Genomic DNA, 18091 nt, shown 5'->3' with positions numbered 1-18091 from the left:
CTCTGCAGACAATGCAATGCACTTGTCACCGGAGATCCTTCAAAGCTTCAAAGGAGCCCCCTCCGGAGCTCCCTTTCTGCCAAAGTAAATCTCCTCCAAGTTTCCCAAGTGTGTCTTGGACTATTCTCTGAATGAGAAAAGTAGGTAGTAGGCATTAGATTGCCTTCTCTACCCCCCACACAGAGGTTCCAGCTGCCTCCCTTATGAGAGGCAGTTCAGCTCTCCATTTTCCAGCCCCCGGAAGTCGAATCTGCAAGTGGAATATGATGCAAAATTGAAGGTGTTCTTTGCCGCTTTGTTGCGGGACCTCGACGAGTCATGTTTTTGAAATGAAGTTCAACTTTGTGGATACATCATATTTTTGTACACTCCGTGAAAGTTTATATGATTTATTGTTTAATATACTCAGTTTGTCAGTAATTATAGCCATGAGTTTTTTATTTGTTTTAGCTGTAACTTTCCATGGCTTGCTCTAGAGCGGTTTTGTTTGTCCTTCTGTGTCACAGCTTGCTTCACCAGGCTTGCTCAATCATTTAGGAGCTACAGACCAAAGCCTCTATTTTCCTTCTATTGGCTGAGGCTCCACCCCTCCTCATCCCTTGGAGAGGGAGGGAAAGAGCCAGAGCTTCCTTTGCCTAGTTCCCTCAATCACACGGGAAAGATACAAAATCTATAATTGTGTTTCCCTGTGTCCTTTATAAAATTTATATCTCTCCTACCTGGCATTACATTTTATTACACACATGGTCGGCCCAACAAGGTCTCATTTATGTCAGATCCAGTCCTCATAACAAATGAGTTTGACACCCCTGCTCCACAGGCTCCACCCCCAGATTTCCAGTAATTTCCTAACCTGGAGTTGATCATCCTTGATACTTCCCATGTCTTTCATGTGCACAGTATACACCCTTCTGCCTTCCAGTTTAAGACACAGAAGTGGCTTAAGTGAATCACAATAAGATTAATAAGAAACCAGCTGGAAGCTGTCTGGTAGGGACCTGCAGGAACCCCTTCCATCCTCAGCCTCTTGAGCAAACAAAGTCTGTGAAGTTCTCTTATCATCAAAGGCAAAAGGCCAAGAGGCTTCTTTATATAAAAGGAATTGGTAGGGCCCTGCAATACCCGCACACACTAGGTTCCATAATAGAGAAGTTCTGCTTACACAGAACAGTGCAAAACAAGTCACCCTTTCAAAGCTGAGTGGCACTGTAAATAAATGAAGCATGACCTTTGCCTTTTTTAAAAAAGTTATTTTTATTACCCTATTCCAAACAAAAAAAAAATCACATAAACAAAAAATAGACGTAGGGCCCCAAGTGAGAGCCAGCCCTGACATCTGGAATGCACACAGTAAAATGAAGACACCCTCCCGTTTGCCACACTTCTAGCTTTGTTTCTAGCCGAACAGGAGCTATCAAAGGGATTTATGACTTGTGGAGTTTGTCAGAGAGAACAACGTATGGTCTCAACCTTCTCCCATTCAGCTATCAAGTTGTAGGCACATTTCCCTGGTTCTTACCACTGGAAGGAGCAGCTGGGCTCAGTGTGACTGGCATTACCTTCTGCCCTCTCTCTTTTATATTCTCAAAGAGAATGGCCATTTTGCTGGCTTCTCTATCACAATAGCCATGGTGCATCCTGAAATGTCTTTTGCATTCCATTCCAGACTCTGTATGCTGCAGACTGCAGCTTTCCCATCATGTATTTTTATCTCCTCTCCCCCAATGCTTTTGTTGCATTGTACGGAACATCCTATCCAAAGAGTTCTGAGGAACTTGAAAGCTTGCCCACCATTTTGTGATGTGGTCTGGTTCATGATAACTTATGCTAAAATCAATTTTGTTAGCCTTCGAAGTGCCACTTGGCTCCTAATAACAAGGTATTGTGTTCCTTTTCTTTCAAGAATTTTTTGGTGATCCAAAAAAACGGTGAGCCAAAACAGCCTACAGTCTTTGTACCTGGCTACCGTGTACATACAATACAACTATTGAAAAAATCCCTCTTTCCGCACAACCAACTTTCCAACCTTTTCTCCAGCTTTTACGCTACTAGCATCATCTTACAGTGCTCTGTCACTGGTATGACAGTAGTTGCCATGGCCACCATGCGAGGGCAGGACCAGCTGGCTTACAGGGCAGCCTCTTCTTATCTTAGGATACTAGGCTGAGTTGGCCTTCATCTTGGGAGCAGCAGGCTACAAGTACCTGGACTTTAGGTTCTATAATGGAGCACACCTTTCTGAGGCCTGCTTTGTTCCCATGTCCTGCCACTCACGCACAATCCGTGAGGCAGGTCCACTGAACCACCTGTGCTTGTTCCCTAGATGTACATTTCTTAGCGATTGCTCAAGTGCAATTTGGCCTGTGTGGTTTGGGATGAGCAAGAGAGAAGAGAGAGCCTGCAAGCCTGTTCGTGGCTGTCCTCCGGGGTTGATGCGGCCGGCTTTGTGGGCCTTTCCTCTTCTCAGCCCGGAGTAGGCGGCGTACTAAGGACTTGGCACTGGCATGGAACCAACCAGGAGTTGAACTGGAAGGGCCCTGCAGTACCCTCACTAGGTCAGGCAGTTCCTGAGGCAGGCGGTAGCGGGGGAGATAGCGCAGGGCCTGGGGAATGTCCCGTCGTCCACACAGCTTGCTGAAATAGGCTATGACCCAGTCACTTTGTCGGGCAACCCCTGATGTGTCACGCAGTTCACCTTGCAAGCAGGCCATGGCTGCCCCAAACAGGTCATGAGGCTCTGGGGCCAGCAGGGGGCCAGCTCTTGCATTCCCTTGCCACAGTCCATAGGCACAAGCACTGCCAGCACTCCACAGGACCAGCACTTGCCCCTGCTGCTGGCTGACCTGTTCTCGCTGGGCGTACATCCAGGGCAAGATGCCCAGCCGCCCCACGTGGCTCAGTTCCCAGAGGTCCAGCAGCACAGGGCAGCACAGCGCTGAGCGCAGCAGCGCAGCAAAGGCACACACCAACTGCTTGTGTTCCTCTGAATCAGGGGAATAGATCAACAGGATGGGATGGGAGTGGCCTCTGCTGGGGGCATCTGGGAAAAGAAAGGAGACAGTGTTTGCATTTGATTGGTATGAGACTGCATCTTCCCTCAGCATCGAGAACGCTCCTCTTTATTGCCTGCCGTACTGACCACCTGATCCTATCAGAAACCAATAATGGCAATAGAACAAGACCAACAAAGTGTTATTCAAGATATAAGCTTTCGTATGCACATACACTTCTTCAGCTACATTGAAATGGATGTTACCAGTCACAGGGCTTTTTTTGTAGAAGGAACTCCTTTGCATATTAGGCCACACACCCCTGATGCCTCCAAGACATCAATCCTCCAAGACAGAGCCAGATTAACAATTAGGCCAAGTAGGCGCTGGCCTATGGGCCCCCACACCTTTAGGGGCTCCAGGTCAGCTCCCCCCCCCGTTTTCCCCCTGCTTGCGGCCCTCCCAGCTTGCACGTGCAGCCAGCAACTGAGCTGCTCTTTGCCCAACTTGCTTGGTACGGCTGCTGCTGGTGTTGTTGCCAAATTTGCTTCTCTGCCTCTCCCCTGCAGCTTAGTAAAAGGGGCTGTTGAGAAGGTACCTGCAGGCTTCAGCGGAGGCTATGTGGCAGGGCTGGTACTCAGACTCTGAGATAATTTGTGAGGGGCGCCCCAAGATTTCGACTGCCCAGGGGCCTCCGCAGGATTTAATCCGACACTACTCCAAGAGCTTACAGGGCTCTTAGTACAGGGCCTACTGTAAGCTCTTGGATGATTGGATACATCATAGGTGTGTGGCCTAATATGCAAAGGAGTTCCTGCTACCAAAAAAAAAGCCCTGCCAGTCCATACCAGTTGAATTTTGTTCTGTTGCTTCATATCAACTCGGCTGCCCACCTGAATCTACAATAATGGCAGTGTTCTCAATCACTTTTTGTGGGGAAAGAGGTCTTGGGACCTCCCGAGATCATGGGATGCAAATACTTTCAGTAAATAAATAACTGAACATACAAAGCTGTTAGGGTAGCAACCTCCAGGCGGCACCTGGAGAGCTCGTGTGCTATTGCAATTGATTTCCACACAACCAAGATCAGTTCCCCTGGAGAAAATGGCTGCTGTGGAAGATGAATTCTATGGCATTATATCCTGCTGAGGTCCCTCCCTTCCCCAAACACTGCCCTCCCCAGGCTCCATCCCCAAAGTCACGATACTTCCCAACCCAGAGCTGACAACCCTATGAGGCAGAACATTGGTCCATCAAGGTCAGTATTGTCTGCTCTGACCAGTAGCAGCTCTCCAGGGTCTCAAGCAGAGGTCTTTCATATCACCTACAACCTGATCCTTCTAACTAGAGAGGCCAGGGACTGGGCTTGTGGACTTCTACATGCAAAGCAGATTCTCAGCCATTGAGCGACAGCCTCAACCCAAATTCTAGTACCATTAATGCATTCCTGGTGTGGTTTAATTTCCATTAGGGAAGATTTCTCACTATTTCATCACATAGAAGAAGAAGAAGATGATGATATTGGATTTATATCCCGCCCTATACTCTGAATCTCAGAGTCTCAGAGTGGTCACAATCTCCTTAACCTTCCCCCCCACACACACACACACCAGACACCCTGTGAGGTAGGTGGGGCTAAGAGAGCTCTTACAAGCAGCTGCCCTTTCAAGGACAACTCTTGCGAGAGCTATGGCTGATCCACATCCCAGCAGCTGCAAGTGGAGGAGTGGGGAGTCAAACTCAGTTCTCCCAGATAAGTATCCGTGCACTTAACTGACTCACATAGGCATACATAAGAATGGGCAACCAGTGAAGAACTATCACTATTATATATTTTAAAGCACCATAAATGCACCCAAGGAGCTGACATATACATGTTGGAACAGAAATATAATAAAGAAAATAAGAGATGCAAATTTAATAACATATGCTGAGGCTTCATAGAAAAGGTCGGCTGAGAATGATAGGAAATTCTTCCTATGTGGTAGCATTTCCCTATTTACAATTAGTGCAACCTCACTCTTACACAAAGAGTTTGTTTGGTGTAGACTTTAGAGCTGGTAGACCCAGGTTCAAATTCCCACTGTGCCATGAAATTTACTGGCCAGTCAATCTGTCTTAGCCTAACCTGCCTTACAAGATGGTTGTCAGGATAATACGGAGGATGGGAGAGCTAGGTATGCTGGCCTCAGCACCTGAGAGGAAGGACAGGAGGAAGAGAAGTATACCAAACTGCAAAAAGTGATAGCTTAAACACCCCACCCCTAGCTGCTCTTCCCAAGGGGGCCCATGCCTTAGCCCCCAGATCTGGCCACTTTATCACTCCCTTGACTTCTTCAGCCTCAGAGCACCTATGGTCTGTTTCCTCTAAACCACCCTGAATTTGCCAGATTGTTCTTCTTGCACTGTTCCCCAGGCCCGTAGCTATGGGGAGGAGGGTGGGGCACAGGCTGCTCTATTTAAAAAAAACCCTTCCCTATGTAGGACCAGTGAGAGAAAGAGAATGGGAGAGCAGCAGAGAGAGAAGGGAGGAGAGGAGGAAAGCGGCAGAGAGAGGGGGCAGCAAGAGAAAGAACAGGAGAGTGGCAGAGAGAGGGGCAGCAAGGGGAGAGCGGCAGGGGGGCAGCGAGGGGGAGAGGGAGCTCAACAGCGAGGGGAAGAGAGAGTGCAAAACGAGAGAGCAAAAGTGTGAGAGCATGAGAGCAAGAGAGCAACAGTGAGGGAGAGAGCAACAGAGAGAGAGAATGGCAGCATGAGAGAGAGGGGGACAGTGAGAGAGTGGCAGCGAGAGAGAGAGAGAGAAAATGGCAGTGCGAGAGAGAAGGGGACAGTGAGATAGTGGCAGTTAGACAGAAAGCAGGAGAGCAACAGTGACGAGGGAGAGCAATAACCGGAGAGAGAGAGTGCAGAGAGAGCTGGGGCCAGGTGGGCTGGCCGTTAGAGGGAAGAAGCGGTCAAGCCCCTTGGCCCGACCACCACCAAATTATTTCACCACAATATATTTGATGAACAGACAGCAAAGATGTTCTGGCTTCCTGCTCATTTTAGTTGCCCTTTTCTGCGTTATCTGGCTTTCCGCACCAGTCTTACAGATCCCTGAATCCCACACCTACCCCAAATGCAACATCCTTCAGTCCCACCAGTACTCCTCACCTCTACGGAACCTGCACAAGCCCCAGTGGATCAGCAGGATGATGCCCACCAGCAATCCCAGTCCTAGGGCCAGTCCAAAGGCCAATAGTCCCCAATACTTGCGAGAAACTGGCAGAGAAGGAGAAGGAGGTTAGAAAGAGGATGTGCAAACCCCACACCCAAAAAAGCCATTTCTGCTGCTTGTCCAGTTAAAAAAAAAATTGTGTGTGCTTTCTTGAATATCACCCATCCTCCAGTTGAAACATCTTTATGGTGGTGTCTCTCCTCTCTAGTGTGTGCATATACATGCGTTTGTATGCCGCCCGTCTGAGCAGGAACGCACAGGAACGCCGTTCTGGCTGATTTGGTGTCAGGGGGTATGGCCTAATACGTAAACGAGTTCCTGCTGGGCTTCTTTGGCAATGGTGACATCAGGGTGTGTGGCCTAATATGCAAATAAGTTCCTGCTGGGCTTTTTCTACAAAAAAAGCCCTGCTTATAATCAATCCTATAATGGAACCTAGGGCTGCCAATCACCCACTGGGGTGTAGATTTTTCCCAGACATCATCTTCAAACTACAGAGATCAGTTCCCCAGGAGGAAATCACATTCGCTATGGCTTTATATCTTCCAGCCCTTCTTCAGCTCTGCTCTCCCCAGGCACTGCCTCCAAATCTCCAGGAATCTTCCAAGCTGGAAATGGCAGCCCTGGTGGAAACCTAGCACCAAATCAACCCACTCTGAAGTTCCATTCTGCTTTCCCTGGGAGGGTCCTGATTCCCCCCGCCCTTCATTGAACAGCTCCTCATCCTGGCATAAAAGAATATGAACTATGATTTGCCTCTGTAAAAGAGGCCTGGGATGTCTCCCACCCTCCTGAGCAAAACTTCACTCTAGCCCAGGGGTGGCCAAACTGTGGCTCAGGAGCCACATGTGGCTCTTTCAAACATATTGTGTGGCTTTCCAAGCCAGCTGGCAGCTTGGGGAATGCATTTGAAGCTAAAGTTGCTTTCTTTCCACCACTCCTTCCCTCCCCCATCCATTTGCTTTCCTTCCTTCCTCCCTCCCTCCTTCCTTCCTTCCTTCCTTCCTTCCATCTTGTGGCTCTCAAACATCTGACATTCATGTCTTGCAGCTCTCAAACATCTGATGTTTATTCTATGTGGCTCTTATGTTAAGCAAGTTTGGCCACCCCTGCTCTAGCCCTTTCCAACAGGATCCAACACTGCTTTCCACCCCTTCCAGAAAATGTCTTGGTCTTTTTCCACATAGAAACACACCAAACAGAACCCACTGGTGCCCCATCTCTACAATGCAGGATGTGATACAAACTGTTACTCTCTCTCTTAAAACCAGGACCTGTTCTTTATAGCCATCATGTTCCCAATTGACCATGGCCCCATGACTTACTATCTGGGCACAGGAGCTGTTTGCCAGTGAAGCGCACATCAGAACGCCAGACCTGCCAAAGAAGAAAAAGAAGGTGTTCATATTGGAGACAGAGGCACTCAGCCTGGATCTGGCAAGAGTTTGCTTTGGTTTGCACACTGAAAGCTAGTTTGGTGTAGTGGTTAAGTGTGCAGACTCTTATCTGGGAGAACCAGGTTTGATTCCCCACTCCTCCACTTGCGCCTGCTGGAATGGCCTTGGGTTAGCCATAGCTCTGGCAGAGGTTGTCCTTGAAAGGGCAGCTGCTGGGAGAGCCCTCTCCAGCCCCACCCACCTCACAGGGTGTCTGTTGTGTGGGGAGAAAATATAGGAAATTGTAAGCCGCTCTGCGTTTCTGATTCAGAGAGAAGGGCAAGGTATAAATCTGCAATTCTTCTTCTATTGTTAAGTAGCTGTCTAATGAAACTGGTCTCTTGAGGATCTGCACAGCTCAACCTGCTCACTTGGGTTCTCTTCTCGGTGGATTACATTTTGGAATACAGAGGCTGGGGCTGAGCCTTACCAGTACACAGCTCCTTGAGATCCGCCAAGGCAGGATAAGGTCCAAATCCCATGTACCCCGTCCCTCCAGCTGCAAAATAATAATAATAAATAAAAAGAAGAGGAGGAGGAGAAAGAAGAGGAAGAAGAAGAAGACATCAAATTTATGGTATTGTCTGTGGCCACACCACTCCCAGCTGAAACTCACATACCCAGCCCCTTTTCACTCATCCGTGCTGGCTGGCAGAGTTTCTGATTCCCCACCCCAGATTCCCTTTCCTGTCTCTTCTCCAGTAGCCACATACATGGGTGATGGTATAGATTGGTGGTTCTGGCACACACTCGCCCAGAGGCGGCTGCTGCTGCTGACATAAGGCTGAACTGAAGGAGGCTGGTACACGGGAGTGGAAATGCAAGTGGACCTGTAGGAAGCTGACACTGAGAGATACGTTCCAGGCAGGGCCTAGAGGGGAAGAGCAGAAAGAGATGACAGGTGGCTGAACGACTCCCATTAATAACACTTCTGCAATCCTTAAAAAGATGGAGCTTTTTTAAAAACACATACACACAGGAATGGTGCAACCTCTGTGGCACATATCCTTGTGCATCCCATATTATTTGTATATACATACACAACCCACTTTCAGCTATGCTTAAAGTTGCTTACACACAATTTTTTTTAGCATTTACAAAATCTGCTTTTCGCAAAAAGACTCAAGGCTGATACCCACTTGTTCTATCTCTATATTACTCCTGTGCCCACTAGCAAACTATGCATAGATGCAGTTGCTTGTGCTACAACCCATATCATTCTTGATAGACCCTCACTCCACAGAGTGGCTTCTTGGTGCAACAGGAAGGGGTAAAGACTCCTTTGATAGCATCTTATAGCAGAGAATTAGGTACAATTCTTTCTTTTAAAATAAAAAAATGGGATTCCTTTCTTTTAAACCATACCTAGGGATTCTTAGGGAAAGTTCATTAGCTGTGCAGCAAAACCCAGGATATGTGTATTCTGCACTCCCGTGATTTCAGGGGTATAATCTGGTTTTGGCACTAAGAATGCAAATGCAAGTCTTAAGAATAACAGCTCTGAAGTACCGGCAGAAACAAAACAAAGGGCTTTAAATTTAAATTCTGCAGAACAAATGCTGATATTAAGAACATAAGAGAAGCCACATTGAATCAAACCAATGGCCCATCCGATCCAATACTCTGTGTCACACAGTGGCCAAAAAAACTCCCAGAAGCCATCAGGAAGTCCATCCGTGGGGCCAGGACACTAAAGCCCTCACACTGTTGCACCTCGCAAGCACCAAGAATACAGAGCATCACTTGCCCCAGAGAGTTCCAACTATATGCTGTGGCTAATAGCCACTGATGGACCTCTGCTCCATATGTTTATTCAATCCCCTCTTGAAGCTGGCTATGCTTGCAGCCCCCATCACCTCCTGTGGCAGTGAATTCCATCTGTTAATCATTCTTTGGGTGAAGAAATACTTCCTCTTATCCATTCTAAGCCGACTGCTCAGCAATTTAATTGAGTGCCCACGAGTTCTTGTATTGTGAGAAAGGGAGAAAAGTACTTCTTTCTCTACCTTCTCTATTCCATGCATAATCTTGTAAACCTCTATCATGTCAACTCTCAGTCAACGTTTCTCCAAGCTAAAAAACCCCAAGCATTTTAACCTTTCTTTATAGGGAAAGTGTTCCTTAAAGAAAAGAAATGTTCATTAAAGAAAACACCCCCCTGTGAGCAATGTTATTTGTCTTGCTTTAAACTGTCCACCAATAGAAAGAAACTCTTTGCCTTCAGCAGTTCATGATTTGTAGTAGTTAAGCTAAGGAAGTGATTGCGTTAACATCTGGGTTGGCTACCAATGTCCTAGCACATCTCTGTGAAACAAAATCAGCATAGATCAAGATGGGTAGCCATGTTAGTCTGTTAGTAGCAGTAGAAAAAAGCAAGAGTCCAGTAATCCCATATAGACTAATAAATTTTGTTGCAGGGTATGAAGAAGTGAACAGTGACTCATGAACACATGAAAACTACCTTATACTGAATCACACCATTGGTCCATCAGTGGTCCACCATTGGTCCAGTCTGTCTTCTCAGACTGGCAGTGGCTCTCCAGGGCCTCAGGCAGAAGTCCTTCACATTACCTACTGCCAGAGCCTTTTAACTGGAGATACCAGGGATTGAACCTGGGGACCTTCTGCATGCCAAGCAGATGCTCTGCCACTGAGTCACAGCACTGTACACCAAAGGGGAGCAGCACAGAAGCTCATACCCTGCCACAAATTTTGTTAGTCTTTAAGATGCTACGGGACTTGACCTTTCCTACAACGTCAGCATAGCAGGGATGGTTCCATTATTTCTTCACTTCCTTATAGTAGACAATGTTGCTATCAATTCCAGTGTTCTTTGTGCTGTTTTTCTTGGCATAATTGCAGCACTAGCCTGACCGCTGTGGACTATCAAAGTGCTACTGTCTATTATGTTTTCATCCCACTCTTCCATCATGGTGCTCACAGATGCGTACATCAGTTACCCTTCACTATTTTATCTTCACAACAACCCTGTGAAGTAGGCTAGGCCAAAAGAGAGAGTGACTGGCCCAAGATCACCCAGCATACTTTGTGGCAGAACTTGGATTTCCCAGCTCCCAAACTGACACTCTAACCCAGGGGTATTGAAGTCATTTGTTATGGGGGCCAAATCTGACATAAATGAGACTTTGTTGGACCAAGCCATATCAGGCCAGACCATGTGTGTACCTATTTAAGATTAGGCAGCAGAGATATAAAGAACACAGACAAACACAAATATATATCTAAAAAACTTAAAACATGCTTAAAATGTTAGCACTCATTGGTTTTTAAGATGTTTTCTTTGTATTTCTCCCATGGGATGTAGGGAACTGGGCAAAGGCAGCTCTAGCTCTCTCCTGCCTTCCCCAAGGGACTGGTGGGGGGAGCCTCAGCCAATAGAAGAGAGGCTTGGCTCAGTAGCTCTGCTATGCAATTGAGAGAGCCTGGCAAAGCAAGCTATTCCTCCCCCCTTCCTTCCCAAGGGAGGAGTCTTGGCCAATGGAGAAAACAGAGGTTTTGCTCTGTAGCTCCTGTGCAAAGCAAGCTGTTATGCAGAAGAAAGCAAGATATAGGGAGAAGGAAACAGATTTATTTATTTATTCGATTTATATCTCGCCCTCCCCACCGAGGCGGGCTCACAACATAAAATACCAGAACAATAAAATTAATAAATATTAAAACACATTCAATAATTTACAATAATTAAAACTATAAAACCAGAAAAAACAAGGTTCTGCAAGGCCCTCACCTCCTTCGGTAGCTGGTTCCACCAGCAAGGGGCTATGACTGAAAAGGCCCTATCTCTGGTTGACTTCAGACGGGCCTCCTTTGGCCCGGGGATTACTAGCAGGTCTTGAGATCCAATGACAGCCAGTTGCTTGGGGGCCTGACTGGAGCCCTCTGGGGGTCTGAGTCGGCCCCTGAACTGCATGTTTGACACCCCTGCTCTAACCACTGCGCAATACTGAGTGTGATGTCAGAGTAAAGATTTGGACCCAGGTATCCTTGGGACTGGGGTGATATTCTAACCACCGAACCACACAGAGGTTCACTGTCCTTTGCTTTGCTCATCCTTTTCTTTCTACTTTAATTCCGACTCTAACATGCTAACAGAAATACACTGAATGACCGGTATCTGATTAGCAAAAGCAAAATTCTGTATGGAAAGGCACTCTCAGTCATTTTTGGCAATTGTAAAGGTAACCAGTAAGTCCATACTAGAATGATGTTTTAATATATGTGTTACATGTTTAAATTAAGCCTCTGAGAACCGTATGCCCTTCTTTTAACCCAAAGCAGACTATCATTTATTGCAGGATACTTAATGGACATCAATCTGCTATTTTGATGTTTATTACTGCTTTTGTTGTTGTAGCCCAGTGGACACAGGCTGGCAGTCGCTAGGCCCGGCTTGTGATTCTTTTAATCTGCTGAGGGACATTTCCATGATTCTGCATGCTGATTCATTGCCCACTTTCTCTATATTTAGGACTGCTTGCCATTCCAACCTACTGTCTGATGAAGTGTGTTTAGAGCACATGAAAGCTTACATTCTGAATAAAACTTTGTTGGTCTTAAAGACACAACTTAACTCTGCTTTGTTCTGGTGCTGCAAAAGGGTCTTTCTCCTTTCAGCAAGTGTTGGCCTTGACACTATAGCACAATGTTTGGGATTAGTGCGGAGGCAAAACTGGAGATTCAGTGAAGAGAACTTTGGGGCTGCCAATATCTAGCCTTCAAAGGAAATACTGTGCCACTGAGAATCAGCAGGTGGGGCCTATTCTGATATACCAGAGATGGGCACTGAAGCCCTCTTTAGGTCCAGCGCTCACAACCTTCATGGGTGCAATCCTCAGCCACTCAATAACCAGTTCAGTATTCAGAACTCAACCTCTCTCCCCGCCATGGTAGAAAGCCAATGTTAGTGCTGGGTCTTAAGCAGACTCACCTGTCCGGCTTGGGCACTCAACGTGGCTGCTGTTAGCATAGGAAAACTAGAGAGGAAAGAGCAAAGTCAGTGGCAGAGTCCCGTGAAAATCTTGCATTTTACACTTCACAGAATCACATCAGCTGAAAGACGCCTTGAGGACCACTGTAGGGTTGCCATACCTGAGCTGGGAAATTCCTGGAAGTTTAGCATAGAGCCTGGGAAGGGCAGGCTTTGTGGAAGAGATGGACCTCAGCAGGGGTGGAATTCTAGCAGGAACTCCTTTGCATATTAGGCCACACCCCCTGATGTAGCCAATCCTCCAAGAGTTTAAAAGGCTTTTTTGTAAGCTCTTGGAGGATTGGCTACATCAGAGGTGTGTGGCCTAATATGCAAAGGAGCTCCTGCTAGAATTCCACCCCTGGACCTCAGCAAACTACAATACCATAGACTCCACCCTCAAGGGGAACTGATCTCTGTAATTCTGGGAGATCCGCAGCCCCCACCTGGAGGATGGCAACCTTATCACCAAGTCCATCTGCCTTCTTGAAGCAGGAAAAACCTGCCCTCTTCTCCTCCAAGGATGGATCAATCACATAAAGAGAAGTACTACTGATCATCCAGCTACTTCTCCTGTCACCTGGATCCCCTTAAACTAACCCAATCTAACATTTGGCCAACCTACTCTCTTAAAGACCACCAGCAATGGAGATTTCATAACGTTCCTGAAAATCCATTCTAGCACTCCCAACACTGGCAGCTGGACAGTACTTCTTTGGGCCCAATCTAAATCTTGTGGGGGGCAGAAACTATTGTTTCTCATGTTGAGCAAATAACAGGGTAACACTATGCAGAGCCTTCATCCTTGTTTGGATAAACCCTTCATGCTTTTGACGAGTGTTGTGAAGTGTCCTCTCTGGACCAAAAGAGAAACAGCATGGACTAAGAAGCCTTCCTCATATTTGGTTCAGTTCAGCCAAGGCCAGATTACATTAGGGGGGGAAAGAAGTTCAGACGTATAAATCAGTCATCCCTTAGAGTCAAAATTATGGAACTCCTTTCCCATGAATCTTTGTCTATCACAGTCTTCTGCCAGCAGGTGAAGACTTTGTTTTGCCTGGTGTTCCCTCAATGATCCCTATTTCGTGCCTTATGTTTTAATTTGCACTCTGTGTGTGTGTGTGTGTGTATGCACAAGTTTTAAGTTTAATTAGCTTCATGGCGTACCTTTTATATGCTGTTTTCAACAGCCAACATGGAGGCCCTGACTGGCCAGAAAGGTGGGATATAACTGTTGTAAATAAACAAATAAACCTCAGTGCTCTCCACCTGTTCCTGCTACAAGAGTGGAATGGAAACCAATTGCTCCCCTCAGCCTTTGACAGAGGGTTTTCAACTCCAGGCTGTGAAATTCATGGAGATGATTTGGGGAGGAAGGCATCTCAGCAGCTATAAGAGTCCAGCCTCCAGATCAGCCATGTTCTCCAGGGGAACTGATCTCTGTTGTCTGGAGACCAGCTATAATTCTGAGGGATCTCCCCAGCAGTTTGGGGCATGATCAGACCATCTCCTAAGAGGCCAAGCAGCTCTCGGGCAATGGTGCAGTGACTGTGATAAGGGGAGGGGTGTCTCACCTTGAAGCATAGCTGGGGGTGTATGTCCACTTCCTCCAAGGTGTAGATCTAGGTCAAGAAACAGAAAGAGCGTGTCTGGCTATGTCTTCCCTTCCAGTTCAAGTCTCTAAGACCCAAGGGTCTGATATTGCCACATTTCTCAGTATAAAGCAGATACAATTGGCAAGTGTTATATTCATGTTCACATGAACATCTGTTCCTAACAAAAGACCACTGTCCTCTCTTGTTCTCTCTGAGAGAGAAGCTAATGGGAGGGGAACAGCTAATGGGCATGGCAAATTTCTTCCTTAGAAAGGAACACATACCCATATACTTCTAATCCTGAGCCATTTGATCCTGCAAATAAGTTATCATGTACTTATTTGCAGATAGGTTATCATGTACTTATAGACCCAGGGCCTATAGCTGAAGTGCTCCAGGGTGCCAAGAGAAGATGCAAAGGAGGTAACCATTCCCCACCCCCACCGTGGTTGCCTACCAAGTTCTCCTCTCTTGCCTACCAAACTCTAATTTTGTCCCCCGGACACTAGAGAAGACAGTACATCCTCTCTGGAGCATTGAAAAAGCATGGGCATAAATTCTGGACAAAGACCTGATCCTCCTAACCAACTGCTTCCAATGTCCAGGACTGTGCAAAGATTCCTTGCCCTCCTAGACTGATGACTTTCTCTTTGTAAAGCAGAAAATCTCAGGCAACACCTCTTTCTGCAAGAGCCGATCCTCACTATCTTCTCCTCAGTAGAGAAGAGGTGCTTTGGAAGAGATGCAAAGGCATCAGCTCTCTTTAGGCAGGGAGCAGTGCCCATCTGGAGACAGTGGCCTCCATTATATCAGCCCCAGGTCCTGTGGCAGCCATTTGGTGGCAGTATATTTCAAAATCCTAGCAGTGCTCACAAGCTTGACAAAATTGAAGACCCCCTACTTTACAGTGTAACCACTTCCCCCTTAATGATCCTGTTTTTCCTTTTGCCTGACCCCAAAGGGCTTCTTTAGTCAGAGGCTAAGGGCAAAATTCCCATGATTATTTTCCCCATGATGATATATATCATTCATTAATTGATAGGTTTCATACTTGCTAAACAATAAATCCTAAACAGTGGAACTAGAATGTAGCCACAGGAACTGCATTTAGGGTTGCCAGTCCACACTTGGGGGCAGGGGATCCCCCAGTTTGGAGGCCCTTAGGGTTATCAGAAGGGGGGGAGGGAAATGTCTGCTGGGCACTCCATAATTCCCTATGGAGACTGGTTCCCATAGGGTATAATGAAGAATCAATCCATGGATATCTGGGGCTCTGTGGGGGTTGTTTTTTGAGGTAGAGGTACCAAATTTTCAGCGTAGCATCTGGTGCCTCTTCTCAAAACACCCCCCAAATTTAAAAAAGATTGGACTATGAGCCCCCAAAGAAGGTGCCCCCATCCTTCATTATTTCCAAATGGAGGGAAGGCATTCAAAATGTGTGAAGTCCCTTTAAATGTGATGGCCAGAACTCCCTTCAGACTCAGAGTTCAGTTGTGCTTGTCACAACCTTGCTCCTGGCTCCATCTCAGTTTCTTGAATTGGATCTGGCAACTCTATTTTCATTTAAACAGGGGAGAACAGCTTAGGAACAGAGGGCTATTGACTTTCGCCCTCACATCTTTCTCCTACATGCAAACTGCAAGCATTCTTTTAATCCTGGGAAGAACATAAGAGAAGCCATGTTGGATCAGGCCAATGGTCCATTTAGTCCAACACTCTGTGTCACACAGTGGCCAACCCCCCCCCCCCCCCAATGCTATCAGAAGGTTCACAAATGGGTCTAGAAGCCCTTCCACTCTGCCCACCCGCAAGCACCAAGAATATAGAGCATCACTGCCCCAGACAGTTCCAATAATATACTGTGGCTAATAGCCACTGAAGGACCTACGCTTCATATTTTTATCCAATCCCCTCTTGAAGCTGTCTATTCTTGTAGCTGCCACCACCTCCTGTGGCAGTGAATTCCACATGTTAATCACCCTTTGGAAGGGAGGTAAAGGGCTGCCAGGAGGAAAAGGGCAGAAGGGAAATGCGTACAAGAACATGCCTTCCTGCTCTGTTAAATTGCAGTTACTGGGGTTACATTCTGTTTTAAAGATTCTCAAAGAAAGTTAATTAATTTAGGCCATTTTTAAAAATACCCCACTCTTCTTCCAACACACTCAGCATCCAAAGTAATCACAGCATTACACTGACTGCCCTTTGGAGCAGCTGGTTCCCCAACCCCCCAGCTCTCTCTCAACCTTTCCTCTTTGCTTTCCACCTCCTGTTTCACTGAACCACAAAGCCCACCCACCACCATTCTGCAGAGCTTATCGCAGGACTTCCATTCCTTTACCTGGTTAACTCTGGTGGCTGTGGAATTGGGGATGTCAGAACAGGTTGCTTCTGGAGTAGCACTCTCTTTCCAGCAGAGGGAGGCATTGGGATAAAGCAGACAACGGCTGCGGAGAGACATTGCCATTTGGGCCTCGTTGCTGGTGCTGTAGTCCTCGATCAGCGTTGAGGACCACAACTCTGGACCATCTACAGTGGCAGAAGGAACAATATGATATGCCTTGCAATGAGCAGGGCCTTAGGTTGCTCTGTGAACAGCACGTGATTTCCCAAGTTTCAGGAAGAGTTTTCTGCTCAACTAGAGACGCCCAGGACTGAACCTGGGAGTGGACTGTTCTTATGCAAAACATTCAGCTGCAACCCTTCTTTCCAGAGGTGACACATACAAAGTACATTATGGCACCTTTTCTCCTCTCACTACTTTTCCTGGCACTTAATTTGCAAAAATAGAGGTCCTAGGACTTATCCTTGCCCTCTAAGCCCAGCTGTCCCAGCACTTCTGTGTGTGTTCCTTTCTCCTTACTTTTCGCTTTATTTCTGTCAGAAGAGAAAGACTGGGTGTTGCCCTTTTGCCTCAGCCTCCAGTGGGGGTTATAGGATGCTGAAGAAGATATTGGATTTATATCCCACCCTATGCTCTGAATCTCAGAATCTCAGAGTGGCTTACAATCTCCTTTATCTTCTTACCCCACAGCAGACCCCCTGTGAGGTAGGTGGGGCTGAGAGAGCTCTTACAGAACCTGCCCTTTCAAGGACAACTCCTGCAAGAGCTATGGCTGACCCAAGGCCATTCCAGCAGCTGCAAGTGGGCAATCAAACCCCATTCTCCCAGATAAGAGTCTGCGCATTTAACCACTACACCAAACTGGGGGGAAAGTCTGCTAGATGGGCAAGCTGTGGGGTATCAGCCCCAGCCAGCATGGCCAATGGCTGGGGCTGTTGGGAGTTGTAGGCAAAAAACATCTGGAGAGCTACCATTGGCCACCCCTGCACTATATTATAGTAACTTTGTAAGTCTTCTAGCACAATCAATACCAAAGCGTTGCTGCGTGGTGAGTATATAGTGCACTCTGCCACACTGATTGAGATTCCTGGCTGTACAAAGAATCCAACAATTCCTGCCTATATGTATAATAAGAAATCTAGCATGTAAGTATTTAAGGTCAGACACAAACTGTGGAAGTGATCTGATGCCAATAAACCCCAGCTGAATGTTGGTTTTCCAATTGAACTTGCAACTAAAGGTCTAATTTTAGCAGGAAGAGACTGGCTTGCATCCTGTGTCTTTGTTCCCTGGCAGCTGTGAAGGCTGTCCTCCGCCGTCCAGCACCCTCCTCTCACATAGGATTGCCAAGTCCAATTCAAGAAATATCTGGGGACTTTGGGGGTGGAACCAGGATACGTTGGGGTGGAGCCAGGAGCAAGGTTGTGACAAACACAACTGAACTCCAAAGGGAGTTCTGGCCATCACATATAAAAGGCACACCTTTTAAATGCCTTCCCACCATTAGAAATAATGAAGGATAGGG

At 46.8% G+C, this 18091-nt stretch overlaps 2 protein-coding genes across 2 annotated transcripts in view; both read right to left on the bottom strand.

Annotated features, from left to right (window-relative positions):
- Nucleotides 1-1234: 1234 nt before the first annotated feature.
- Nucleotides 1235-18091, bottom strand: part of IL17RE (interleukin 17 receptor E) — a 45434-nt gene continuing 28577 nt past the window's right edge. The window contains exons 9-16 of the mRNA XM_060239338.1: nucleotides 16564-16751; nucleotides 14205-14252; nucleotides 12592-12637; nucleotides 8357-8514; nucleotides 8074-8142; nucleotides 7533-7584; nucleotides 6144-6251; nucleotides 1235-3040 (exon numbers count right to left, since the gene is read on the bottom strand). Of these exons, the coding sequence (XP_060095321.1) occupies nucleotides 2346-3040; nucleotides 6144-6251; nucleotides 7533-7584; nucleotides 8074-8142; nucleotides 8357-8514; nucleotides 12592-12637; nucleotides 14205-14252; nucleotides 16564-16751 (1364 nt within the window). The 3' untranslated portion in view covers nucleotides 1235-2345. The remainder of the gene's footprint in view (nucleotides 3041-6143; nucleotides 6252-7532; nucleotides 7585-8073; nucleotides 8143-8356; nucleotides 8515-12591; nucleotides 12638-14204; nucleotides 14253-16563; nucleotides 16752-18091) is intronic.
- The window catches only part of OGG1 (8-oxoguanine DNA glycosylase), a 235649-nt gene continuing 233856 nt past the window's right edge, over nucleotides 16299-18091 (bottom strand). The window contains exon 8 of the mRNA XM_060239346.1: nucleotides 16299-16311. The gene's annotated coding sequence lies outside the window, so the exon portion shown is untranslated. The remainder of the gene's footprint in view (nucleotides 16312-18091) is intronic.

The sequence above is a fragment of the Heteronotia binoei genome, chromosome 5 (genome assembly GCF_032191835.1).
Source record: "Heteronotia binoei isolate CCM8104 ecotype False Entrance Well chromosome 5, APGP_CSIRO_Hbin_v1, whole genome shotgun sequence".
Classification (NCBI taxonomy): Eukaryota; Metazoa; Chordata; class Lepidosauria; order Squamata; family Gekkonidae; genus Heteronotia; species Heteronotia binoei.
The sequence above is the reverse complement of the archived record's forward strand: the minus strand, read 5'-3'. Positions and strand labels throughout refer to the sequence as shown.